The sequence below is a fragment of the Ursus arctos genome, unplaced genomic scaffold (genome assembly GCF_023065955.2).
Source record: "Ursus arctos isolate Adak ecotype North America unplaced genomic scaffold, UrsArc2.0 scaffold_7, whole genome shotgun sequence".
In the NCBI taxonomy this organism is placed as follows: Eukaryota; Metazoa; Chordata; class Mammalia; order Carnivora; family Ursidae; genus Ursus; species Ursus arctos.
Genome location: NW_026623089.1, coordinates 70,784,944 through 70,812,742, shown reverse-complemented (window position 1 = coordinate 70,812,742; position 27,799 = coordinate 70,784,944). Strand labels below are relative to the sequence as shown.

The 27,799-nt window shown below is 45.6% G+C and overlaps 1 protein-coding gene across 1 annotated transcript; it reads left to right on the top strand.

Moving 5' to 3' along the window:
- The first annotated feature begins 3,275 nt into the window (after positions 1-3,275).
- GNG4 (G protein subunit gamma 4) lies at positions 3,276-26,911 on the top strand. Its single transcript, XM_026504128.4, has 2 exons — positions 3,276-3,374; positions 26,758-26,911. The coding sequence occupies exons 1-2, from the start codon at positions 3,276-3,278 to the stop codon at positions 26,884-26,886; spliced, it is 228 nt and encodes a 75-aa protein (XP_026359913.1). The 3' UTR covers positions 26,887-26,911.
- The last annotated feature ends 888 nt before the right edge of the window (positions 26,912-27,799 follow it).

The following is a 27,799-nucleotide window of genomic DNA, read 5'->3' as shown; positions in this document are numbered from 1 at the left end:
CTATTTGAAAGGACTGATTTAGAGTCCCTAAGATGCATGGAAGTCAAGGTAATTTGGCAAACACAAAGGAACAATAGACTAGAAGGGATTTATAGGCAGCCATTGTTCTCCACTCGTGGTCTGTGCCAGAATCACCTCAGGAGGTTGTGAACTACAGATGTCTAGCTCCTGGATGTGTGTGCTGTGAGAAACCTTGCTGGCAACTTGGAGAGAGAGCATGAACATACAGACATGAAACTGTATGGGTCATGGAGGACAATATGAGGAACATTCTATAAGGGGCTCTGACAGGACTGAGAGGCAGCAGAGCCGACACAGTGGAGCGGGCTTGTCATCCTGCGCCCCAGGAAGAGTGCTCTCTGTCCTTATTTTTTGTATCTCCACCATGAGTTACATAGGGGGTCCTTTTATGGGCATCTGTAGTCATCCCTTCTTTCTTGAGTAAGAGTAGAAAGTAGGGGGAGCAAAGATTTTCTGTTTTATTGCTGTCTGTTTGTTTGAAGGTGATGAAAAAAACATAAATAAATTTTTATATGCTAAGGAGAGGGCACCCAGGGACACCAACATTACAGGAGAAAGAGGGGTGAGAGATAGGGCGAAGTCTGAGGGGAGACGGGCCCACCACACGTGAAGTATCAGCCTTGGATGAGGAGGCGCTTCCCGCCACAAGACCCGGGGACCAACAGACGTGGCCTCAGCTGTAAAGAATAGGTTCTCCCAGTGTCAAGGATCAGAGGTGGACTGTCCCAGGTACATCTGGCTCGGGGCTCTGGGCGGGTTGCCCTCTGCATCTCTTGACTTTGCCCTGGGTCCGTACCCAGTGGCCAGTGTGGCAAGACCCAGTCAATGCAGCCAAAGATGGGGTTTCTCCTCTTGTGCCTCAATGAGGAAGGAAAACGAGGGGTGACCAGGGCCAGAGGTGGGATGGAGGGTGGACTTGAGGACCCACGAAGGCTGCCTGTGCGTCATGGCACCAGTGCTGGCACATGGGGTTTTCCACAGCAGTGCCTTGCAGCCCTTCCGTGTGAGGGGAGCAGGGAGGGTGTTGGATCCATGTGGCAGGAAAGACAAAGGCAAGACACAAGTCTTGGGAGGGAGCAACCAAGGGTTGGGTAGTCCGCTAGGCTGACTGTAACACTAGGTGACACTAGGGACATGGCGCTTTGTGGCTGAGGAAGAGTAAGGCGGTGAACGAGGACGGCTCAGAATTGATGCTGGAGATGTGGACAGACCCGGTCTGGAGGGGACACAGAGAGGACATGGCAGGGGTAAGAGTCCATGCATCTCAGGTGCTGGAGCCCCCACCGCACTGGCTTATTCTGTCTCTGGGACACAAGAAGCCAAACACAGCTCAGTGGGATCATTTCCAAATATTAAGCAATCAGCCAGAGTTCTCCTTCTGTGCTGCAGAGTGGAGTATGTTGAAAATGTGTGCCTCTTTATAAACGGGAAGAACGAGAAAATAGTTGGGTGGGGCTGGGATGCTCTCAGTGCAGCCGGTCAGGGACCGGATGGAGGGAGAGGGCCGCTCCCGGTCTGACGAGGCTCTGGCTCTGCTGGGAACACTTCATGTGCAGGTGTGTCTACTCCTATTTACAACCCGTCACCCCCATCCCCACACACGCACAGTGCAGAGCTCCTCCCTCCTCCCCAGCCCTCCCCCTGTGTCCTCCTTCGTCCCTCCTGCTGACCCTGGCCTCAGCTGCGTTCTCCTCGGCCGTCCCTGTGCCGCCCCCTTTGGTGACCTCCCTAACTCCTAAAAGCGTGAAGCCAGTGAGGAGGAAAGAGGATGAGGTCTGGAATGGGAAGGGGGGATCAGGATCTGAGGGCAATGGTTTTTAGGTCCTTTTTGACTTGCATCAGCCTGGGGAGGGTTGGAAACCCTGTGTGTGTCTGTGTGTCTCCTCCTTCCTTTTGTATGGACACACAGGCACGTGGATACACGTAAACACACACATCCATAGGGGAGCAGCCACGCGCACACGGAGGGGGACAGGACAGGCAGCTCAGGCATGTGGGCACACACAGGGACACACACGGACCTGAATACACGTGCAGCAATGCAAGCACGTCTCTACATGGTGGGGTGTAGGGGCTGTTCCCCTGGGGCTTCCAAGCCCCAACTATCCCTGATTCTCCTTCTCTTCTTGTTGAGTAGAAGCGCCCAACCACGACAGGCACACACAGCTGTCAAACTCTGACTTAGGTAGATGACCCATATCTGATAACAAGAGACTTTTATTTTTCGAAAAGTTGCCTGGGGACAAATGAAGCTGCCGCCACATGTCTCCTGGACCGCAGAGTTAACGCGTATGTGAAAAACTCCCGGAGCGTGAGCTATGCGCCAGCATCCTGGCCGAGCCTCCTCACGTCTGCCTGTGTGCCTTCGGAAGCCATTGCTACCTGTGCGGCCCACCTTCAGCTCTCAGGCCGATTAGGCCCCTTCTGAGTAAAACTACTTGGTCATTAGCTGGGGCACCTGAAACCTACAGCATCTATGTGGAAATCTATGCTTGTTTGTGGAACAGTTAGCATGACAGTGGCTTTTTTCTTAGTCATGTGGCATCATTCCACGTCAGATCAAGGGAGAATTTCTTCCTTCTAGACAAATAAATCAATGCTTGGGATAGGTGTGTGTCTGTGTGTGTGTGTCTGTGTGTGTGTGTTATTGCTTAAAGACAAACTCCCAGCAGAGAGTCTGTAAGATTTTTGGAATGAGAGCAAATTAAAATTAATAGTAAGGCCGTTGTTTCCAGGGGAAACGTGTACTTAGAGCAGTAGATTGCCAGAGGGCCATGTGAAACCATGGAAAGAAATCTTCGCGAGGCTTCCAAGCTTTGAGTTTGGGTTCTGGACCCACAAAGTTTGGCTGTGAGACCTTTAGCTGTTGGCTTAATTTCTCTGAGTTTTGCACTCTCCTTACTTACAAAACAGACCTTAATAAGTTTTGCCAACCTTCAGGGCTCTAGAAGAGTGAATGAACAAATGTGTAGGAAAGTACTACACAAAAATCAAGGCATTACTTACAGTCATGGGGGTAGGAAAGTAACGCTGGGACCATCTGGTATACCCATGGCTGCGAACATCTTGCCAAACAAAAGCAGATCTCACTCCCATCACTCTAGTGAAGCATTTCTTTCTCTTGTCCCAGAAGCATTTACTCACAAACGCTCTCCAGCTCAGACAGAGAAGCTGTAGGTGGCGGGAGAGGGGAGAACAGTGAGGAGGGTAAGCCTCTTCCAACCCTCAACTTCGCTTGTTTCAGAGGCAGCAGAATGAAAGAAGTCATGTCCAACAACAGCACCACTAGCATCTCGCAAGCCAGGAAGGCTGTAGAGCAGCTGAAGATGGAAGCCTGTATGGACAGGGTCAAGGTAAGCACGCACCGGCCAGCCTTAACCACTGGCCAAAACCCAGCTCCAAGCATTCCTCCCATTTCCTTGTGCGAGTTAACACGTCACCCAGTGGAGGCGCCAGCCAACCTTGGCAGCTGTAACATTCACAAATGAGTGTTTGCCTCCGAGTTCCAAGTGTGCTCAAGGATTGAAATGCTGCAAAACACACAGTGTGCGTGAATTCCGTAAGGAGCTCCAAAAATAGACTCATATTCATCTCAGCTCTGTTTAGCTCTGTTGTCATGCCAATAAGCAAGAGGGTTTAACAGTGAGATCCACCGTTTTCCTGCCCGATGCAGTGACTTTGAGGTTAGACCACATTGGGTATTTTGACAGGGGCGCTGTTGGGAGGGAAGCATTGAACCGTGCACCGCATTTTCAAATATTCCTTTGGGGAAAGTGAAGAGAGAGTCACCTCCCACCATGTTCATTCTGCTGATGAGCGTAGATCTCTTCATGCTGGGAGGGCTGAGGCAAGATGAAGCCACCTATTCTCCACATGCCACTCAAGCCCGCAGGGGGCCAGGCAAAGCATGTAGCTCTCAAATACCGTTTGGGTTCATCAGCTGTCATGGAGCTGGAACCCTTTCAGGAGCCTGACACCAGGAAGCTCAAGTCCAGGGATCTTTGGGCACACAGAACCAGGGGTCTCGCCCGGGCATCTGGGATTCAAAAAGGACAGGTTGCATGGGGCAGTGGGTGACCCCCAAAGCCTTCTGCTGACAGAGCGGACAGTCCCTCCCCGAGGTTCCCGTCACCAAGACCTCCCCTCCAGCTGGAGTTACAGCCAGAGAGCATCAGCTTCCACCTCTGTTGGGACAGTTGTGGGAACCTGGGGCTTTGGGGCTTGAGCTGTCCCACGAGGCAGTAAGTGAGCACAGCAAGTGACATAACGTATATGAACCAAGGCAGGACCACAGCGTGATCCGAGTTGGCATGAGCACACCTGTATGATTCAGGCGTCTCTATCTTGCAGCGAGTGACATAACGTATATGAACCAAGGCAGGACTACAGCGTGATCCGAGTTGGCATGAGCGCAGCACCTGTATGATTCAGGCATCTCTGTCTTGCACGTGCTGGTACCAGCTACGAATTAGACATCACTCCCTGATCCTTAGGCTAAAGGAAAGAGCAAGAAACCAAACAATTCTAAGGGAGGGAAAGGGGCGCCTGGGTGGCTCAGTCGGTTGAGCATCTGTCTGCCTTCAGCTCGGGTCACGATCCCGGAGTTCCAGGATTGAACCCCTCATTGGGCTCCCTGCTCATCCGGGAGTCCGCCTCTCCCTCTGCCTCTGCCCCTCCCCCTGCCTGTGTGTGCTCTCTCTCTCTCTGTCTGGTTCTTTCTCTCTCTGTCAAATGTATAAATGAATTCTTTAAAAAAAAAAAAAAGTTAAAGGAGGGAGAGCCCCAATAGTATAGAAATGGATCTAAGAATGAGATCCACAGGCCAGACAGTCACTGCGAGGATGAGGATGGAGGGGAGACTCGCTGTTTTGATGAACATGCCTGCGGACCTGCTCCACTCTAGGCGTGGTGCTGGGATGCGAACAGACGTGGGCTGCCCCATCATCTGGCTCAGAGAAAGCTTTGTGGAGCTGGGAGCTGGTTCTGAGGTGGTGTCGGAGGGGAAGGGAAGGCTGGCACGAGCGGAGATGGCTCATTCCGAGCAGCTGGGCTTGACAGAAGAGCTGCGGGTTGTGCCGGGAAGGCCACTTTGGGCAGCCTGGGGGTGCCGGGTACACAGGCGCGGAGCATCCAGAAGACGAGCTGTGAAGCTGGGCCATGAGATGCACTGACCTGCTGGCAAGAGATGAAGTGTCAGAGGCCAGGAGGCAGCCAAAGCTGCAGAAACAGGGTGTGGAGTGGAGCAGAGCTCGGGTCAGAGAGGCAGACACAGCGAGACATGGTGTTGAACTCAGAGAGTCCGTGTGGGAGACACTCAGGAGAAAGAAGGTGGAGCCCAGATGTCCAGCTCCAGAAGAACAGTGGGCACCGGCTTTGCCAGTGGGACAGATGCCGGGCCTGGAGTCTAACAAGGAAGATAAATTCTGTAATTTATTTAAATTACACCTGTGACAGTCACCCACCACCCTCACCTGTGATAGTCACCACTCCTCACTCGTGACAGTCACCACCAGCCCTCACCTGTGACAGCCACCACCACCCTCACCCGTGTCACGCACCTACCACCCTCACCCGTGACAGTCACCACCACCTCTCACCTGTGACAGTCACCCACCACCCCTCACCCGTGACAGCCACCACCACCCTCACCCATGTCACTCACCCACCACCCTCACCTGTGACAGTCACCACCACCTCTCACCTGTGACAGTCACCCACCACCCCTCACCTGTGACAGTCACCCACCACCCCTCACCTGTGACAGCCACCACCACCTCTCACGTGTGACAGCCACCACCACCCTCACCCGTGACAGCCACCACCACCCTCACCCGTGACAGTCACCCACCACCCTCACCTGTGTCAGTCACCACCACCCCTCACCTGTGACAGTCACCCACGACCCCTCACCTGTGACAGTCACCCACCACCCCTCACCTGTGACAGTCACCACCACCTCTCACGTGTAACAGCCACCACCACCCTCACCTGTGACAGTCACCACCACCTCTCACGTGTGACAGCCACCACCACCCTCACCTGTGACAACCACCACCACCTCTCATATGTGACAGCCACCACCACCCTCACCCGTGTCACTCACCCACCACCCTCACCCATGACAGTCACCATCACCTCTCACCTGTGTCGCTCACCGACCACCCTCACCCGTGACAGTCACCACTACCTCTCACCTGTGATAGTCACCCACCACCCCTCACCTATTACAGCCACTACCACCCCTCACCTGTGACACCTACCACCCCACACTCGTGACAGTCACCAGATGTCCCCACAATGAAGGGCTCTTCAAGAGTCACTAAAGGCCCATGCATGGTCTCTAGAAGAACAAGGAGAAATCATAAACCAACTCAAAGCCAAGTTCATTAGATGGTATTCAGAAGGGTAGGTCGTCCTATTCCTGCGGTGACCGGGTGATGGAAGTGCAGCTCCTGGATCCCAGAAGAGGGCTTCCTGCAGGCGTCTTCAGACTCTGTGGTAATTCTCGGGGGGAAGGCTGCTGACAGCCACATCAGGTGTGGTTCAGAGCGGGCAAGAGTTTTGTCATTGAAGAGATGACCCAGGGCTTCCTGAGGAGAGAGGTGGCCCCGAGGGATGGCATCCCCACTGTAGCTGCGCAATCACACGTGGGGATTTTCCTCTCACTCACAAAACCTTGAACATTTCTTTATTTTAAAAAAAAATGTGCTAAGATACACATAACATGCAATTTGCCGTTTTAACCATTTTTAAGTATAAGCAGCATGAAGTTCATTCACAGTATTGTGCAGTCTTCGTCGCCACCATCCATCTCCGGAACTTTTCCTGATCGCCAGCAGACACGCTACCCCCACCCCTCCCTTCCCCAGCCCCCGGCAACCTCTGGTCTACTTTCTGTCGCTTTGAATTTGACTATTCTGGGAACCTCATTCCTACAAGAGGAACTGTACGTTTGTCCTTTCGCGTGTGGCTCATTTCACTTGGCGCACATCTTCAAGGTTTGTCCACACCGTAGCATGCGTCAGCACTTCCTTTTTATGGTTGAAGAATATTCCATCGCATGTACCACCTCTTATCCATCCATTCACCTGGTGATGGTGTTCATCATCTTGGGCTCTTGCAAACAGTCCTGCTGTGAACATGGCTGTGCGAGTGTTTGGAGTCCCTGATTTCGGTTCTCTTGGGCATATACCCAGACGTGGGATTGCTGGATCATACGGTAACCACCGTGCTGGTTTCCGCAGTGGCTACACCACTGTACATCTCTCCCAACAACACACAAAAGTTCCATTTTCTCCACATCCTCACCAATACTTATTTTTTTTGTGTAATAGCCGTCCTACTGGGTGTGAAGCTCACACGTGCTTTCAAGTGCTAGGCACGTCTTGCTTCGGGGCACAGCAGGGCTTTGGGGGAGAAAATCTACTTGATGCAACTCTTGGCAAAATGAGGTGTGTATTGTTATCAATTAGCCAGATAACAAAAATAGAATCTGGAGAGACAGAGACGCCATCAAGGACACTCTAAACTGACCTGAAAAGGGCTTTGAGGAGGGAAGAAAGAAGAAAGTCACCAGTGTGAGGAGGTGGCCTTTCTAGAATGGGTGAGAGATCACTGCAGGAGAGGAGGAGGGAAAAGAGGAGCCTGGAGAGTCAATGACAGAGGAAAGGCACATGGAAGGAGGTGAGAGCAGTTCCTAGAATTCACTGAACTCATACGAAAAGTGATGGGAGTAAGGGAAAAAAGGACAGGCTGTTGCTTGGGAAGGATGAGTGTGTCCTGCCTTTCCCTGGGCCCTGGAGAGAGGGGGGAGCACACTGCGGGGGAAACATCTGGAGGCTCCACGGAAGAAATAATTGCAAGTACGAGTCCCACAGAGCTGGCTCCCGGGTGGGAGCACGGCAGATGGGGGCCGGAGGACCCTGCGGGCAAGACAGGTGTCAGGCGTGAAGCCGGAAAGGCCGTGGTTGCAAGGTACGTAGCCAGCTGCAGAGCCCGCCTCTGGGCTTCACAGCATATTGTGATTGGAAGAGTGTCCAACGTGGAAGGAGAGAAGGGAAGGATGGAGCTTGCAGTTCATGAGAGTAAAGGGGAGGACTCCGAAGGGGGAGAGGTGGTAAAGATGGGTATCTCTTTGAGAAGCTATATGAGCTGCTAAAAAAAAAAAAATATGTATCATAAGAACAAAGAAGACTCCACATAGAGTGGGTATGGCCTCCCAAAAAGCAAAAAAACTTGGAAAATAATACTCAGGACCCTTAAAAAGAAATAAAGAACACATACATATGACTATCATGGAAACTATTTTGGTGGGCAGGAAAAGAACACCCAGAGCCTTATTCTTTTTCTCACCCATGAGAGGCCTAAGCTATATAAAATGCTATTGGGAAAGTATGTGAATGACACTGATCACCAAGCAGGGAAACTTTGTCCAACAGTTATGGCGAATATGAGCTGAGCAAAGCCTAAGAGGTTTAAGTGAAGAAAATGGTCTCCGGAGCTGGCTCGTCCAGCCTGAGAGGAGAAGAGCTGTGGGGAAGGTGTTGTCCTGTGGGATAGTACAGAGGTCCGAGCAGGCCAGGTCACAGGCTCCAGGGAAGGCTTGTGGGCACTGCTGAGTGAGCTTTGATTCTTCTGCCCCAGAGGAAAAGGGATTGCTGGCTTTGGGCCAGTCTGGGGGCTGTGACTTGGTGAGCTCTGCAGGTGCCGCACACGTTTAAGCAAACCTAACTCTCAGCTGGGACCAGGAAGAGCTGACAGACTTGCCAAGTGACTATGCCCAGTCTCTCTCTCTCTCTCTCTCTCTCTTGCTCTAAGGCCTGTGACAGATGACCTAAACAGCTGTGGGATGTGCTAACAACCCCTAATAGGGCTGCCATTCGGCTGAGACTAATTTTGTCGACACAGGCTTGATATGCCAATTGCTGACAGACCAACCTGTTTTATATCAACTTGCATTCTATAGACGACTAAAAAACGAGGGCAGAAGGAACAATGTCAGTTGATGAACGCTCCAAAACCTAAAGCCCAAGAGACAGCAGCAGAAGTAGGCTAGTGTGGGAAGTTATTGACATAGAAGAAAAGAGATCCTATCATGACAAGCAATGACAGTCGCTCGCAATCCTTCTCCGTAACGGTTAAGAAAGATTTGGAGAAAACAGTTTGAAAAGGGAAATAGAATAGCCTTAGGGGGAAGAAAGGAATTACTCTTGGACATTAGGGTTTTGTAAGTTGGTGTTTAAAAAAAAAAGAGAATACATGATCGGGGGCACCTGGGTGGCTCAGTCGGTTGAGCGTCTGACCCTTGATTTTGGCTCCGGTCATGGGATCGAGCCCTGCATCTGGCTCTGCTCTCAGCACGGGGTCTGCTTGTCCCTCTCCCTCTGTTCCTCCCCAATTCCTGAATCAATAAATACAATCTTTTAAGAAAGAAGGAAGGAAGGAAAGAAGGAAGGAAGGAAATGATAAAAAAAATATATATATTGTATAGGCAATGCAAGGACACAAGAATTGAATTTGCAAGCGTTGAAGATATATTTTACATATACTCTGCTTATTCTATTTAGAATTTTTTTCAAACCATAAAGATATGAGATTAAGTTGGATATATCTCGAAGCATGTAGTGTGTGTAAGACTTGTAAAGAGAGAGAGAACATCCAGAAGCTTTGAGTGAGACTGAGAAAGTAGGTACCGTATTCCAAGGGCTTTAATTCCTGTTTTAAAAATAATGCTCTTTCTCTGTTCATAAAAATGGTACTCATTTACTTTAGAGAATTTTGGAAATAAAAGTATAAGGAAGAAAATTTAAATAATTTATAACCACTCCACTTCCATGTTTTCTCCATCTAACTATTTGCTTATTTTTCTTTTTACAAACTTATGGTGATTATGTTTTACAACCTGACTTATCACCAAATAGTATATTGTGATGACATGTCCAGGTCAGTAAATACTCTCCTGAAATGTCATTTTTACTAACTCTTTGCTCCATCACCTGAGGAACAATCATTTATTTAATGTCTCCTATTCTTGGGACATTTCCCTTATTTCCAATTTTGCAGTATTACTTTTTAAAAAAGCACTTGCAGCAGGGGCACCTGGGTGGCTCAGTCGGTTGGGTGTCCGACTCTTGATTTCGGCTCAGGTCATGATCAGGGTCGTGAGATCGAGCCCCGCATTGAGCTCTACACTTAGTGTGAGTCTGCTTGGGATTCCCTCTCCCCCTCCCTCTCTGCCCCTCCCCTGGCTTGCTTTCTTCTCTCTCAAATAAATAAGTAAATGTTAGAAAAACAAAACAAAACATTAACACATAACTTTTCAAATTAGTGTTTTTGTTTTCTTTGGGTAAATGGTAGTGGAATTACTGGATCATATGGTAATTCTATTTTTAATTTTTTGAGGAACCTCCACAATGTTTTCCACAGTGGCTGCGCCAGTTTGCATTCCTACCAACAGTGCACAAGGGTTCCTTTTTTCCCCACAGCCTCACCAACACTTGTCTTTTGTCTTTTTGATTCTAGCCATTCTGTCAGGTGTGAGGTGATTTCTCATTGTGGTTTTAATTTGCGTTTCCCTGACAACAAGTGATGTTGAGCATCTTTTCATGTGTCTGTTGGCCATCTGTATGTCTTCTTTGGGAAAATATCTATTTAGGTCCTCTGCCCATTTTTCTTTCTTTTTTTTTTTTTTTTCAAAGATTTTATTTCTTTATTTGACAGAGACAGCCAGCGAGAGAGGGAACACAAGCAGGGGGAGTGGGAGAGGAAGAACCAGGCTTCCAGCGGAAGAGCCTGACATGGGGCTCGATCCCAGAACTCTGGGATCACGCCCTGAGGCGAAGGCAGACGCTTAACGACTGCGCCACCCAGGCGCCCCGCTGCCCATTTTTCAATTGGATTATATTGGGGGTTTTTTGGTGTTGAGTTGTGTAAGTTCTTCGTATATTTTGGATACTAACCCTTTATCAGATATATCATTTGCAAATATTTTCTTCCACTCAGTAGGTTGCCTTTTAGTTATATTGATTGTTTCCTTCACTGTGCAAAAGGTTTTTATTTTGGTGTAGTCCCAATAGTTTATTTTTGCTTTTTGCCTCAGGAGACATATCTAGAACAATGTTTCTATGGCCGACACCAAAGAAATTACTGCCTATATTTTCTTCTTGAAGTTTAATGGTTTTGGGTCTCACAGTTAGGTCTTTAATCCATTTTGAGTTTACTTTTGTATATGGTATAAGAAAGTGGTCTATTTTCATTCTTTCGCACGTAGCTGCCCAGTTTTCCCAGAGGTGTTTGTTGAAGAGACTGTCTTTTCCCCATTGCATACTCTTGCCTCCTTTGTCATAGATTAATTAATGATTTAAGTGTGGGTTTATTTCTGGGCTCTCTATTCTGTTCCATTGATCTCTGTGTCTATTTTTGTGCCTGTACCATACTGTTTTGATTACCACATTCTGTAGTATGTCTTGAAATCTAGGATCGTGATATCTCCAGCTTTGTTCTTCTTTCTCAAGATTGCTTTGGCTATTTGCAGTCTTTTGTGGTTCCATACAAATTTTATGGACCTATGCAAACATACTGCCAAAAAAGTCAAGAACTGGACTGTAGCATGTAGAAGACCAGTAAAGTATTCATTTAGGAAGAGGTCTTCTTCCAGAAAACCAAAGAAAACTTTAGGTAACTGCTTTAGAGTCTCAAAAAATGTAAAGCAAACATAGAACCTATGAAATGTTAGCTCAAAGAGGAGATAAAATAATGAGTTAGAAAGGAAGGTGAAAAACTAAGTAAAGAAGTTGATGGGGGGGGGCGCCTGGGTGGCACAACGGTTGGGTGTCTGCCTTCGGCTCAGGGCGTGATCCTGGCGTTATGGGATCGAGCCCCACATCAGGCTCCTCTGCTGTGAGCCTGCTTCTTCCTCTCCCACTCCCCCTGCTTGTGTTCCCTCTCTCACTGGCTGTCTCTATCTCTGTCAAATAAATAAATAAAATCTTAAAAAAAAAAAAAAAAAGAAGTTGATGGGGGATTGGGAACACCATTAGAAGGAGCAAAGAGTATAACATACACTGCAGAAAACCAAATTAATGACGTGGAGCACAGGCTTCAGAAACTCATACATACTGCAAAAGGAAAGATGAACAGTCAGATCAAAGCAGTTAGAGAGAGGGTGATGGAAATGAACACTGGCAGCAACATTCCAACATTTGGATGCTGATGTTCCTGGCAGAGAGAACAAATGGAATAGATAATACTTTTAAGGGGAGACTATAAAAAGGTTTCGTTAAATAAAGGAAGACTTGAATCTGCAGATCCAAACAGCTCATGTTCCAGGGAGGAAAATAATAAGCCCGAGACACATACACCTGCTGAGGTTCCTTAATCTCAAAAGTAAAGGAAAAAACCCATTAAGTGTGCAGGCAGAGCAAGCAATCATTTGGGACACGTACACCTAACAATATGCGTGAAGTGCTTGAATCCTCACCCCAGCCCTAATATATTGGTGCTGCTCATACCCCAATTCACAGACAAGAAAACTTAGGCCCACAGTTATATGATGAAGTGGGGATACCAACCCAGAACCTCGAGTCTTATCATTAAACCACAGTGCCCTACCTACAAAGGGCAGAAATATCAGTCTGGACAACATCGTAACACAGTTCAGAAGAGGCCAGCCTACGATTACATAAAAGTTCTGTGAAGAGGGGCGCCTGGGTGGCTCAGTTGTTAAGCGTCTGCCTTCGGCTCAGGGCATGATCCCTGCATTCTGGGATCGAGCCCCGCATCAGGCTCCTCTGTTGGAAGCCTGCTTCTTCCTCTCCCACTCCGCCTGCTTGTGTTCCCTCTCTCGCTGGCTGTCTGTCTCTCTGTCAAATAAATAAATAAAATCTTAAAAAAAAAAAAAAGTTCTGTGAAGAACTCTCTACCTAACCAAGTGGTCATTTATGTGCTAGACAACAGAAACAATATTCCCAGTTATGCGAAAAGTCAAATATAAGGCGAAATATGTGCTTCTTTAGCAAAATTATTTCTTTTCCTACAATTGGATTTCAGTAAGGGAGATACAAATCAATATCAGAGAAACAGGGTCATGCGAGGCAGTCCATGCCTCACAGGCCTCGTTCCCACTAAAAGGGCAAAGGAAACCAGCAACTACAAACACTGGCTCGTACATCACAAATAAGCAACACCCGCAGGAGCACCTTTTGTGATCAGGGCTGTGAAACAAAGGCCCTGCGTTTTGGTGGATGTCCAGACTCTTGCCTTGTGAGGTCTCTAACTTTGTACTCAGGTGCTAGGGCCACTTCAGTATTATCTGCCCCCCGCCCCCCGATCTTCTGGGCAAGGATCCTTCAACCAAAAGCTCAGCTGCAGGCAAGCCCTGTGAACAGCCTGTGTCAGGCCTAGCGAAGTGCTCATCGGGTTATCACAGGCCCCATGTTTGGTGAGGCAGCAGCTGTGGTCCCCTCGGCCTCAGTATCCATTTTGGCTGCACTGGTCACTGCTACTGGAACCCCAAACCTCCGGACATTCTTGATTTGTTTCTCTAACTTATTAAAGCCTTTTCCCACCAGCTTCAGATTCTCCTCCATATAGGTTTTGGGTGGACTTCATCCAGCCATCTCTTTAGGCTCTCTCTTGTGTTCTAAGGGTCCCAGCAATAGCAACGAACTCTACCACAGGAGAGAGGGGACTAGAATATCAGCATTTAGTGTTAAAAACCTTTTTCATTACCTCTCATCCATCAGGATAGCTCCTATCAAAACAAAACAGAACAGAAAATAACAAGTGTTGGTGAAGATGCGAAGAAATTGGAACTACTGTGTACTGTTGGTGGGAATGTAGAATGGTGCAGCCGTGATAGAAAGCTGTAGTATGGTAGTTCCCCCCAAAATTAAAAATACAATTACCATATGATCCAGCAATTCTACTTCTGGGTATATATCCCAAAGAACTGAAACGGGGATCTCTAAGAGATTTGTACGTTCAGGTCATGGCATTATTTAGAAGAGCCAACAGGTAGAAGCAACCTATGTGTCCACCAGCAGATGAATGGATAAACAAATTGTGGTCCATCCACACAAGAGAATATTATGCAGCCTTAAAAAGGAGGGACATTCTGCACAGGCTACAACATGGATGAACCTTGAGGGCATTATATTAAGTGAATTAAGCCAATCACAAAAGAACAAAAACTGTATGGTCCCATTTATATGAGGTACCCAGAATAGTCAAATTCATAGGGACAGAAAGTAGAATGGTGGGGCACCTGGGTGGCTCAGTCGTTAAGCGTCTGCCTTTGGCTCAGGGCATGATCCTGGGGTCCTGGGATCGAGCCCCACATCAGGCTCCCTGTTGTGCTGGGAGCCTGCTTCTTCCTCTCCCACTCCCCCTGCTTGTGTTCCCTCTCTTGCTGGCTGTCTCTCTCTCTCTGTCAAATAAATAAATAAAATCTTTAAAAAAAAAAAAAAAGGAAAGAAAGAAAGAAAATAGAATGGTGGTTGCCAGGGGCTGGGGGAGAGGGAATGGGGAGTTGTTTAATGGGTACAGAGTTTCTGTTTTGCAAGAGTTCTTCTGTGTCGGTTGCACAACAATGTGAATATACTTAATACTGAACTGTATGCTTAAAAGTGGTCAGGATGGTAAATTTTATGTGTGTTTCACCACAATTAAAAAAATTTTTAACAAATCTTTTTCAATACAAAGTTTGCTTCTAGTCCAGCTTCAATCACCATAGAACCTTCAGAGCCAACAAGCTTCAGTATAGTTGAGTCTGCTATGCTAGAGTAGTTCATGTCCATCAAGAATAAATATTGGCATGCCCTCTAATATCTGCACAAGACTGGGCTTGATGCATTCTTCTCAAGCACTGTCAAAGCACCACTCACCCCCAGATCTTCAACATTACCAAGATAGTGCCAGTTTGCCTCGTCTCTCTTTCCCATCTTTTAGAGTGCTAGTTAGAGCCAAGCACTTCACTCACCACAGAAAGTCTCTCTGAGCCAAAGGTCTCCAGAGGTCTCCAAAGGTCACCTGCCTCAGGTCAGGAATCACTGGTATCCAAAGTCTTTACCAGGTTATGGTTTCTGGATCAATTCAGTCTTGGACTTCGGCTGGATTCTTTATTTGTTAATGTGATAGGGTCAGTCTTCTCAAATTTTACTCTTTATAGACTTCAGATTTGGGCATTAGACGTTTTTACTCCATTAGGTACCAAATGGTTATTGAAAAGATCTCTGCCCATCTGTGTTAGTTCCTGGAATGTATAAACATCAACAGCAGCAGGAACAAGAATATTAGGTGTCTTGTAGAGTGAATGTCACCAGTGAGGCAGAGAGTGAACTCTTCCACAGAAATGACCTGAGAGTCTACTTCCTTCAATACTACTTTTATTCCAAAAGTTAGACCCTAGCATGGGTTGAATATAAGCAAGCATAATCTGATGAAGAATTTACACCAGCCCATTGTGGTGGTCTTTTCTCTACTCCCAGCCTTTGGGGTTATTCTCGTCATTGCTGTGTATTTTTCATTAGATTGGTACTTTGGGCATTCTAGTGTTTAACAAAAACTTAATCTTGGTTTATCATCCAATTCCACCTAGAAAGCAAACCATCTGCTCAACCCCAGGTTACCAATGGGCTTTGGTTTGCAAGATTGTCTTATATCAATATCACTTGAGACAAGTGTTATTTGAGACTAAGCTGATTCAACTGAATAGTCCACTTTTCTAGCCCAAATTTCTCCAGAGCTACTATGCTGTGCATTAACTTGCAATTGTCACAGGTCCAACTCTTAATAGGAATAGGACCCACCCTCTTTCTTGTATCATAAGTCACAGTGCTCACAACTTTTCTCCCCATTAACTTTGACACAATTGATTTCAGGGTTTGCAACTATTGCTTCAGATTTAATCCACTCACCTTCACCATCTCAGATCAATCATTTGTTAACCACTGGTTATACTGTGTACAAGATCTGTATGAGAAAAACTACAAAACTCATGAAAGAGATCAAAGAAAATCTAAATAAATAAAAACATTCCATTTTCATGGATAGAAGGACTCAATACTGTTAAGATGTCAGTTCTTCCCAACTTGATCTGCAAAGTTAACTTGCTGATAGACTGACGAACTGATTCTGAAGTTTATATGGAGAAGGGGAAAAAAAGAAAAAAATGGAATAGCCAACACAATTTTGAAGAAGAGGAAGTTGGAAGACTGACACTACTCAACTTCAAGACTTACTATAAAGATACAGTAATCAAGACAATGTGATATTAACAAAAGAGTAGACAAATAGATCAATGAAACACAATAGAGAGCTCTGAAATAGACCCCCATAAATATAGTCAACTGACCTTTGACAACAAAGCAAAGGCAATACAATGGAGAAAAGATATCTCTTCAACAAATGGTGCGGGAATAACTAGACGGCCATATGCAAAACAATAAATCTAGACACAGACCTTACACCTTTCACAAAAATGAGCTCAAAATGAATCACGTAAAAGGCAGAACTGTAAAACTTCTAGAGGAAAGCACAGGAGAAAAGCTAGGTGACCTTGTGTTTGGCAATTAATTTTCAGCTGTTACACCAAAAGCACCATCCACAAAAGAAGAATTGATAAGGTAGACTTTATTCAGATTAAGAACTTCTCTGTGAAAGACACTGTTAAGAGGATGAGAAGACAAGCCACAGACTGGGAGAAAGCCTTTGCAAAACACATATCTGATAAAGGACTGGTATCCAAACTATGCAAAGAACTCTGAAAACTCAGCAATGAGAAAAACCACCCCATTAAAAAATAGACCAAAGGGGATGCCTGGGTGGCTCAGTCAGTTGAGGGCCTACCTTAGGCTTAGGTTATGATCCCAGGGTCCTGGAATTGAGTTCTATGTCGGGCTCCTTGCTCAGCTGGGAGCCTGCTTCTCCCTCTGCCTGCTGCTCCCCCTGCTTGTGTTGTCTCTCTCTCTCTGACAAATAAATAAATGAAATCTTTTTTTAAAAATAGACCAAAGATCTGAACAGACATCTCACCAAAGAAGATGTACAGATGGCAAAGAAGCGTATGAAACAATGTTCCACATCATATGCCCCTAGAGAGTTACGAATTAAAAGAACAATGAGATACCACTACACAGCTATCAGAATGACTAAAATCCAAAAAACTGACAATAGTAAATGCTGACGAGGATGTGGAGGGATACGAACTGTCACTTATTGCTGGTGGGAATGCAAAATAGTAGAGCCACTTCAGAAGGCAGATTCTTATAAAGCTAAAAATAGTCCTACCGTATGATCCAATTGTATCCAAAATATACAAAGCAAAATTTGACAAAAATGTCAAGACGGACAAGTTGTGTAAGAGTATAGCATGTCTTTCCTAGTCTTTGGTGGATCAACTAGACAAAAGAGAGGTAAGCATGTATTAATAATAAAATTAATTAGTTTGATCTGATTGATTGATAGGTAGGTAGATAGTACCAATCATGGAACGCTTTAATATATTCTAAAAAGTAGAAATGGTTCATACCACATCCTTTGACCATAGTGCAGTAAAATGGTGGTAATAATACCTCAGTATCCTTTTTTTTTTAAAGATTTTATTTATTTATTTGACAGAGATAGAGACAGCCAGCGAGAGAGGGAACACAAGCAGGGGGAGTGGGAGAGGAAGAAGCAGGCTCATAGCGGAGGAGCCTGATGTGGGGCTCGATCTCATAACGCCGGGATCACACCCTGAGCAGAAGGCAGACGCTTAACCGCTGTGCCACCCAGGCGCCCCCAGTATCCTTTTTAAACAATCTCTTAAACAATGAAATTGACTTTGAGAACGCCATATGTAAATGTGTAAGACACATATGTTTTAACAAACACTCAAAACATAAGAGAGCATAAAAGACCTGAAAGAAGGAAGGTGGAGACAATTTGGATAAAGGAAAGTGGACACTGTCTTCTTGAATAGGCAGAGTCAATACTGTAAAAATGTCTATTCTCTGTAAATTAATATATAAGTTCAATACAGATCTAATCAAAATTCTATTTCTGTTTTTGGAGAAAGCAAACTTCAAACTATTCTAAGGTTCAGTTAGATGAATAAATGTACGAGAGTATCCAGGAATTTTTTTTTTTAAGTAATCTATGTTCAAGGAAGAAGATATGTAGAATTTTCCTGCGAGGTATTAAAGTTTATTATAAAATCAGAGTATTTAAAGCTTTATAATTAGGCAGAGCAATAGTACAGAATAGGAAGTCCTAAATAGATCTGAATGTACTGGGAATTTGGAATATGATCCAGATGGTATCTCAAATCAGTGGAGAACACATTATTTATAAATGTTGTTTCTGAAAATTGCTAGCCGTTTGGAAAATAAAGCTGCATACATCACTAATTTTATACAGATGAACTTCAGATAGATTGTATGTGTCTGCTCGGGCTGCCATCACAACACACCACACACTGTGTGGCTTAAACAGCAGAAATTTATTTTCTCATAGTTCTGGAGTCTGGAAGCCCCAGATCAAGGTGTCAAGTTGATGTCTGGTGAGGCCTCTGTCCTTCTCTCTGCGTCTTCACATGGCCTTCCCTCTGTGCTCAGGGAATGAGAGAGCTTTCTGGTGTCTGTTCTTCTTTTAAACATACCCAATTCTATCAGATTCGGTAATCCCACCCCCCCCTTTTTTTTTTACCTCCTTTAACTTTAATTACCTCCCTGAAGGCCACATCTCCACGTAGTCACATTAGGGTTTATGGCTTCGACATATGAGTTTGGGGGACACGGTTCAGTCCCTAACTTTGATCAAAGCTATATTTTTTTAAAAGATTTTATTTATTTATTTGAGGGGGGAGTGGCAGAGACAGAGGGAGAAGCAGACTCCCAGTTGAGCAGGGACCCCGATGCGGGGCTTGATCCCAGAACCCCGAGATCATGACCTGAGCCGAAGGCAGATGCTTAACTGACTGAGCCACCCAGGCGCCCCTGATCAAAGATTTAAAGACAGCAAACAAAACCATAAAAGTACTAGGAAATAAGAGCAAATGTTTTTATAACTATTTGAGAAGGCCAAACATGCCACAAAATCCACAGTTCATAAAGTAAAAGTTTTGACTGCATTTTAAAAAATTTGATATGGTAAAAATTTCCAATCAATGAAATAAACACATTTGCACTTGTGTGACAAAGGGCTAATTTCTCTAATTAGCCAGTAAGAAGAGAAAAGACCCTCCTTTTCTTAATTGTACAAACAAACGAACAGGCAATTTATTTTATTATTTTTTTTACAAATAGGCAGTTTAAAATGGAGAGATATAAATGGTCAAATATATGAAGAGACATTTACCTCCATAAATCAGAATTATGCTCAAAACAATGCTGAGATCTGCTTTAAAAAAAATACTGAAACCCATACAGTTTTTATTTTAGTATAGTTGACACACAATGTGACACCAGTTTTAGCTGTACAACGTAGTGATTCAACTTCTCTGTATGTAATGTTATGCTCACCACAGTGTAGCTACCATCTGTGACCATAAAACATTATTACAGGACCGTTAACTATGTTCCCTGGACCCGTAGCCAAACGCAAACTATGGCCACATGTGCTGTGCCTTTTATTTCCGTGGCTTATTCATTCCGTAACCAGAAGTCTGTGTCTCCCACTCCCCCTCACCCACTTTGCCCAGTCCCCTCTGGTAACCATCAGTTTGTTCTCTTTGATTCTGCTGCTTTTCGTTTATTCTTTCATTTACTTAGATTCCACATATGAGTGAAATCATGTGGTGTTTGTCTTTCTCAGTCTGACTGACTTCATTACAATAATGCCTTCTATCCAGGTCCACCCATGTTGTCGCAAATGGCATGATCCTTTTATTTGGCTGAGTAATATGCCAGTGTGTGTGTGTGTGTGTGTGTGTGTGTGTGTGTGTGTGTGTCATATCTTCCTTATCCATTCGTCTATCAATGGACGCTCAGATTGCTTCCATATCTTGGCTACTGTAAGACTGTTGATGTTTTTAATCCTTGATGAAATCCACTGTCATCCATCGGCCGTGAAGGGAAGTGAGAGGTTTTTGATAGTTGGAGTGGACACTGATAACAGTCTTCCAGAAGGATAGCTGGGAATATGTATCAATATGTTTATTGTGCATACTCTTGACCCCGGTATTCTCACTTCTAGAAATTTATCCAGAGATAATCTCACAAACGATGAAGGGAAGTAAGAATTTCATCAGAGCCTTATTATAAGGTCGACAAATTGTAATTTTTGACTGTCCATCAATAGGGATTGGTTAAGTAAGTCAGGTAGAGACAATGTTACACCACATTATCATCGTAAACAGTGATGTTCTGAGTGAACAAAAAAGCACATTACAGAACAGCATATGAAATTGTAGGTAAAAAGGTGAATTGGAAGATATCTCGAAAGGTGTTCGCCAAGGTGCTGTCTCCAATTGGCAGCTGATTTTTGCTTCCAGCTTTGAACTTTTTTGGGGCAATTTTACAAACAAGTAAGGACTATTATTGTAAAGACAATAAAGCTGTTTCAAAATTAAAATTCTTCACAGGAATCACCTCTTCCACAGAGATGCCACCAACCCCTGAGGACCCAGTTACTCCCTCCCCTGAATTTATCAGCATTTATATGGTATGATAATCTGTGAAGTGGGAAGAGGTGACCATGGTACAGTAAACAGAAAAAGAGACCCTTTCTGTCAGTTCCACATAGGCTCTCACCACCATATTACCTGCATGGACACTGTCCATTTTGTATACAGTCTGTATCTTCCTCCTCATTCCCTTAGGGACCAGTAGCCAAATGCAAAATATGACCATATTTTCATGGAAACACACGGCATGAAAATCATAAATTATATCCCAAATGTAAGTGTAAATGAGGTAAAAGTGTAATGAGGATTATCTTTTCTACTGGTTTCGCCCATCAGCATGGATAGAGCAGACCTGTTGAGGGGAACCGAATAGTAAGTGTGCAGAAGTTCCCTGGGACAGACCTTTGGGCATCAGCCTTTTGGCTCTTGGTTCACATTTATATCTGAACCAGAGATTTTTTCCCTCATAATTCTTCTCACAGATAAGTCTTTCACATGTCTTACCCTTATTTTTTTTTCCTAGCCCTTCTAGGAGTCATGACAGCACTGCCAATTTGTGAGTTCTTTTAAAAGAACATGTGCTCTTTATGGTTTCGTTTCTGCACAAGATAAAACACACTGTGTTGAGTTTTCTGAAGCCAAATGAGAAAATTCTAAAGCTAAAGCCAGTTGTTGTTAAAACAGAAGATGAGTGAGGCTCAAATATCACGGTGTTTCCTGTGGAAAATTGAAAGAGAGCAAAATCAGGGAGCCTGTCGTGTTCTGATAGGTCACTGACAGTCGATTAAAAGCACCCGGAGAAGCCCAGGGAAGGGATATACTCAAGATGATAACTGACACGGAGGTCGAAAGAATGACGTGTCTAAAAGAAAATAAATATTTTCTGGGTCCTGTGACCCAGCCCAAAGTCAAGGCAGTGTATACAGATTTTGCCTTTCCGTGTCCAGTGTGAACTCTGGGTCCCACCCCTTCATTGCCCCCTTCTGCTGGTTTAGCAGTTTAGCTCTAAACCTTCTCTTCAGTCTCTTATCCTCTCCCAGAAGTGTTCATAGTTCTTACCCAAACCAATTCAGATGGTAACTGCCTACAGACAGATTTAGAAATAAATTCAAAGACAAGGGGCTAGGAATGAGCGATTCTAGAGTAGCTATCAGACCAAAGGAGCAAAAATCTTTGAATTAAATCAAAAAGGAGAACATAAGCAGGAGAACAAGAAGACAAAAGGTGTGTTTGAAAAAGGCGAGGGACACTTCCAGTTCATGGGGATTTGGGTTAGGGGCACTGTGGGCACCCAGTTGCCCTCATAATTTCCGAGAAACTTCCTCATGTCTGTTTCTCAGTGCCCTCCCACAAAGTAGCCAAATGAATAATGAAATAATAACAGGCTGTATGTATAATAGCATCCATTATGTCGCTTCCTCACAAACCAGAAGCTACTGCGATTCCCGTTGACAGGACTGAAACTGAGCGCCCGAGTGTTTGTCTTGCTCAGAATGACAGCTCATTAGTGCTGAGCACAGCTTGGTCAGAGACATCGTTTCCTGACTCACAATCCAATGCTTCCTCTCTAAGAGATGCCGCTGGCTTTCTAGAATCCCTGGAGCCTAGAACCTCCTTGTTACATCCATCTTTTACCTTTAAGTAAGTCCCAGAAACCTCTTGAGTGACTCACTGGTTCCTATCACCAAATAGATTACTCTTTCAGTGAACTTGCAGAATGGTTGAATTAGGGGTTCCTTTGTGGAAAATTGGGATATGTCAAAACTGAGAGGTGGTCAGAATCATACAGGACGTGTACCAACCTGTTGAAGGGGTTTGGTTAAGTCGCGGTCCGCGGTGGATCTGGGTCAATCATTCTAACCAAGCTCAGTGACGGCTTCGCTATTCCGGCAGTGAAGACCATGTAACATCAGCTCTTACTTAGGTTCACTTGGAGACTTGGAGATATTAAAACTCTCTTCCAAGCATCTTGGATTTACCTCTCAATGTGCAATCAACTTTTCATGGGGGGAAAAAAACTTACGCGATGATAGCTAATCCACCATTATGAACATTTGACGTTAGAATTCAGAAAGGGATTCAGAGGGGAATTCTCCCTCCCGCCCGTAATCCTCCAGGGATAACCTCACCCACTCCCAGCTAGCTGCTATATCTGTGGCCGAGGACCCAGCAATTGAAAATTGCCTATATTGATCTGGATTAATACAAAGTAGTTGCTGGGATCCACTAGAAGCCAAGTGTCTCAGCCAGCTCATGCTGCTATAACAGGGTGCCATAGACCCGATGGCTTAAACAACAGAAATTCATTTCTCACAGCTCTGCAAGCTGGGAAGTCCAAGACCAAAGTGCCAGCGTGGTCAGGTTCTGGTGGGAGCTCTCTTCGGATTTACAGATGATCACCTTCTTGCTGTGACCTTTCATGGCAGGTGGAGAGAGATGGCAGGTGGAGAGATCTGTCACCTTGCATGGCAGGTGGAGAGAGATCTCTCTTGTGTCTCTTCTTAGAAGAGCACTAATCCCGTTTGCAAGGGTTCAACCCTCATGACCTAATTACCTCCCAAAGGCCCCACCTCCAAATACATTGAGATTTAGGCTTCCCCATTTGGATTGGGGTGGGAGAGGACACAAACATTCAGTTCACAGCATCATAATATGAAAGTATCTTGAGCATGTGCTTAGGAACTGGCATGTTGATCTCAAATACTTTCCAACCTTAGAAGAAAGAAAAAATTCACAAGGATTCACCCCGTGGCATCTGCTCAGACTTTAGAGGTGAGGTATAATCCCTGTGATGTCCTGAGGGTTCCACTCGGGAAAACCAGCATATGACTTCTGTTGGGAGTGTGCACCGAGTTTGACCTTGTAAGAGATACTGTTGTTTCACAACGGGGGCTGCAACCTGGCTGTGCTCTCGACAGTCATCCTGCTCTGTGCTCTTGGGGTGGAGGGAGGAACAGGCAGAACTGTCAAAGATGCTTGAAATTGATTCCAAGTAGTATTGTTAAATAGACCAGGATTGCTGAGAAATAGGTGTGAGTTGTTCTGCTTTAGATGCAAGGGATAAATGCAGTGGGTGTCTCAGCCAGAATAGTAATTATGTCATCTGTCTTGTCGAAGAGTTTGACTATAGTAATTGCAACATTTTCTCCCGTCATTGAAGCTTGTAATTATAGTGCAACTAACAGGATTATGTGCTAACTTGGGCTGTTTTAATCACCTCTTTTACTCTGAAATGCAATGGTAAAATTCCACAGTTGTTCCCAGGCTGCCAATTCTTTTCAACATCTGTTGTCTTGTAACAGTTCAATACCAAGGAGAAGAGGCAGAGATGCTCCGGGCATTTCATAACAGAGGCCTTTAGGAAAGCAGACTTGAGGCTTGACGAGAAAGCGTAAACAGTAGGGGAGTTTTAAATTTCCAACCCAAATAAAATTTTCTCTTTGAAACCAAATCATATGTTTTTTTTGTTTCAAAGATGGCAGATGTTTTATGCAATTTGGCAATGCCTGCAGCCCATATTTTATATGCATTGAAGGAAACTTTCAACTATAAAAATCAATCTAGGACTGATTAAGAAAACCCTCCCATGCAACCTAACAAGCAGGTTGGGGTTAATTAATGCCTGGATCTTTCTCTGTGTGTCAGGATGTCACCTTTCATGTGTAAGACTCATTAAGATGTTCATTACTTATATTTATCTTTACAGATCACATAACAACAAACTTCAGGGGTTATCCTAGTGCTCTGTTTATGCAGAAATAAAGGAACATCAAACACTATGTGAAATAAGGGGGCTGATGGCTGAGAGGCAAACCTCTCTTGATTCTTTGATTGTAGGACGACTTACATGCTCTTAGAATGTTGTTTCAACAAAACGAGGGCATCTAGGATATAAATATTGCATGGAACCAACCCAGGTCTGCCCATTTGGTCTTAAATTGGGTGCTTATTAGTTGGCACCAATACAGTCCCCATTAGGTATTCATTCCTGTTGTACAGGTGCTCAGACAGGACTCCGCCGTCCAGAGGACTGTAGGTATAACTCAGCAAGCACATCTGTGATCTTAAAACAAGCAGCAAAAGGAGGCAGTCGAAGAACAGCCTATTTTCCTGAAAGAAAAATTGTGGAACCAAGTGCAGTATCACCTTTAGCGGTGATAGAAAATTCCCTAGATGAGATCTGCTGAAAACTAGCAAGGCCAGACGTGAACAGCTTATAGGTGTTTGGGTGCTGTAGACACGGAGCTGTGTGGGCAGCAGAGACACGGATGGGAGGCAGGAACAGCCCAGCCCCCTCTCTCCTTCACCCAGCCGTCCTACAAATCCTCATTTTTTAATTGAATTATAGCTGACCTGCAATGTTGTATTAGTTTCAGGTGTGAAACTCTGATCCCACAATTCTGTACATTGCACAATACCACAATAAGTGTAGTTACCATCTGTCACCATACAGTCTTATTAAAATATTATTTCACTATATCCCCTACTCTATACTTTTCATCCCTGGGACTCTTTTATAACTGGAAGTTGGCACCTCCAGAGCTACATTTTTGGGGCCCCGTCCTCCAATGCCCTGGTCTGATGTACTGGAACCACAGTGCAGCAGCCCCCCCCCATTGGGGCGCCCCCTTGCGGTCACTCTGAGGAAATGGAACTATTCAAATCCACCCACGAAGGAAGTTAAGCATCTGAACAAGTGTGGTCCAGGGAAAGGAAGCGGTAATTACAATTTAGCAAGCTAACTTTGCGCCAGCTGGATCATGGTAAAAGGTAAACAGAGGAATATTAAAGTTTTCCTTTTTTTTTTTTTTAGATTTTATTTATTCTAGAGAGAGAGAGGAAACGAGCTGGGGGAGGGGCAGAGGGACAAGGAGAAGCAGGCTCCCCATTGAGCAGGGAGCCCAATGCGGGGCTCGGTCCCAGGACCCTGAGATCATGACCTGAGCCGAAGGCAGACGTTTAACCAGCTGGGCCACCCAGGGGCCCCGGGCTTGACTCACCTGCTCAACCTCTAGTTTCATTGGGGGAGGGGGGATCCTTTACATCTCTACCAGAATTATTTGTAGGATTCCCAGCCACTGCCAAATCAAATAGGTCTGGGCTGGAAATCAGAAGAAGAAATTCTGGAAAATTTTGGAAGACAGGTCAGTTTTAAAAACCTAGAGGGAATGTGTGTGGCTTGTATACACTGGAGGCTCTAAAACATTTTTTCATTCATTTGTGGAATGTTTTTAACATTCTCGGGAAGATTTAGACATTGAATGTACCGAAAGGATCTCATTCGATTGCTGTATACTTACCCCCGCCATAGCCTCTAATAATCACTTGCAGGCGGAACAGTCTAATTGGCAGGATGCATTAATGCGCAGACCATTCATTTGCCATCACCCAGACTCTGGGTAAAATGAGCTGGTAACTTCATTTCCCTATTAGGGAATGCGTCTCGGCCCTCTGCCGGCTCCCACCCAGCCCCTTCTCTAGAACCCCTGGGCTTGAACGAGGGGCTAGTTCAGTGCACCACTGCCGTGTGTCCACAGGCTTCAGGTAAGACCGGAAGGAAAACAGAGATCTCTGGTCGGGAGCAACTCCCTGCACGGGGAGTGGGCATTGTGAGTTAAGACGCGTGCTTAGAGTATGCAGCTCATGTATGCGGTATGCTAATAATGTGTGTTCTCTTGGGGAGAATGAAGTGTCTCTCTGTGCTGGTCATGACAGTGGATTGCAATCAAACAATTAATAACAATAATAAACACAATCACATTGGCTTGGCCGGCCCAGTGCTCTGCTTTATACATCTAGACATGGTTTAGCAGAGTAACTGTGAAGCTACTGGCCTGGAGCCCCCACTCATCACTCAACTAAGAGTAGAACAAGGATGTCTGGACCTTCTTGGACCTTCTCATTCCTCTCTGGAGGTTGATCTAGCCTCCCCGGGCCACACCTCTTTCCACCAGGCATGTTTCAAACCCTGTCTCCCTGGGTTTACACAGACCCTCTCTCCAGGCTGGGCATGGCCTTGTCCTTAGTGGTGCACACAACACGGCCCAACCTTGGCCGTGTCCACATGGACACCTCTGCATTGGACCCACCGTGAGCTGGCCTTTAACCCAGCACCTGTGCTGTGTCCCCTGCAGGTCTCCCAGGCAGCCGCAGATCTCCTGGCCTACTGTGAAGCCCACGTGCGTGAAGACCCCCTCATCATACCAGTGCCTGCGTCTGAAAACCCCTTCCGAGAGAAGAAGTTCTTTTGTACCATCCTCTGACTCCGTCGGTTGGGACGTGGCTCCTTTTCTGTCCGTAAATTCCCTGGTAGAGACCGCATGCTCTCCACTGTAGGGAGTTCCAGCCCCCCCGCCCCCCCCCCCCAAGCAGGGTGGCCCCGGCTTGCCTCTCTTCACTGGTTTTCTTAGTTGCGTTCCATTTCACGTCGTCTTTTCGTTCTCGTGCTATTTCTATCACTGGCAAAGCAAATAGACATTCTCATAGCCAAGTAAAACTAAGTATGGGGTTAAGGGTTTAATTTTTTAAAGCATCAATTCCCATTTCTCAGTACATCAAGTTCATACATTTCAGTGGCTAATTTATAGAAAAGAAAAACTGTACAGCCTCCCCCCCCATTCCCAATAATTCAGTAGCAAATTAGAACATTTGGACCCACTGAGATATATGGATGAAGTTTTCATCTGGAAGTTCTCTATCTCCTGCTTTTCCATCATCCTATTAGAAAGGAAAAAATCCACAGCATCAGACGGTTTTCCTAACGTGTGTCTTTTCTCAGCTGTGGGGCCCAGACCCCGATGAGGACACAGGCCCCTGTTTCCCACTGATTACCACTGACCACTCTGGAGGAGGTCCTTCTACAGATGTCGATGTTGGGGGACTATCGTAGCAAACTTCCCTGTCCGTGGACACCATGACAGCTGTCTGTCTGTGCCTCCAGCTGCGCCAGCCAAGGGCGCCGTCCCCCTCTCCATATGCCACGTCTTCCTGCTCCTCCTCCCCTGCTTCTCTGTAGTTCTGACACGGCTGCATTGATGAGGACCTGCTCGGGGCACAGCACGGGGCCCCATGGGGGTGTCACCAGGGTGGTTCCTGCCCCCGAGGAGTGAGCTATGGGGCAGCAGCTCCCTCCGCACCAGCCACTGACCTGAGCGTTGACCTTATTCACTTATTTAA

Coding starts and splice junctions, on each gene's coding strand:
- GNG4 (XM_026504128.4), top strand. CDS start 3,276: ATGAAAGAAGTCATGTCCAACAACAGCACCACTAGCATCTCGCAAGCC. Junction 3,375..26,757: donor CCTGTATGGACAGGGTCAAG/GTAAGCACGCAC, acceptor TGTCCCCTGCAG/GTCTCCCAGGCAGCCGCAGA.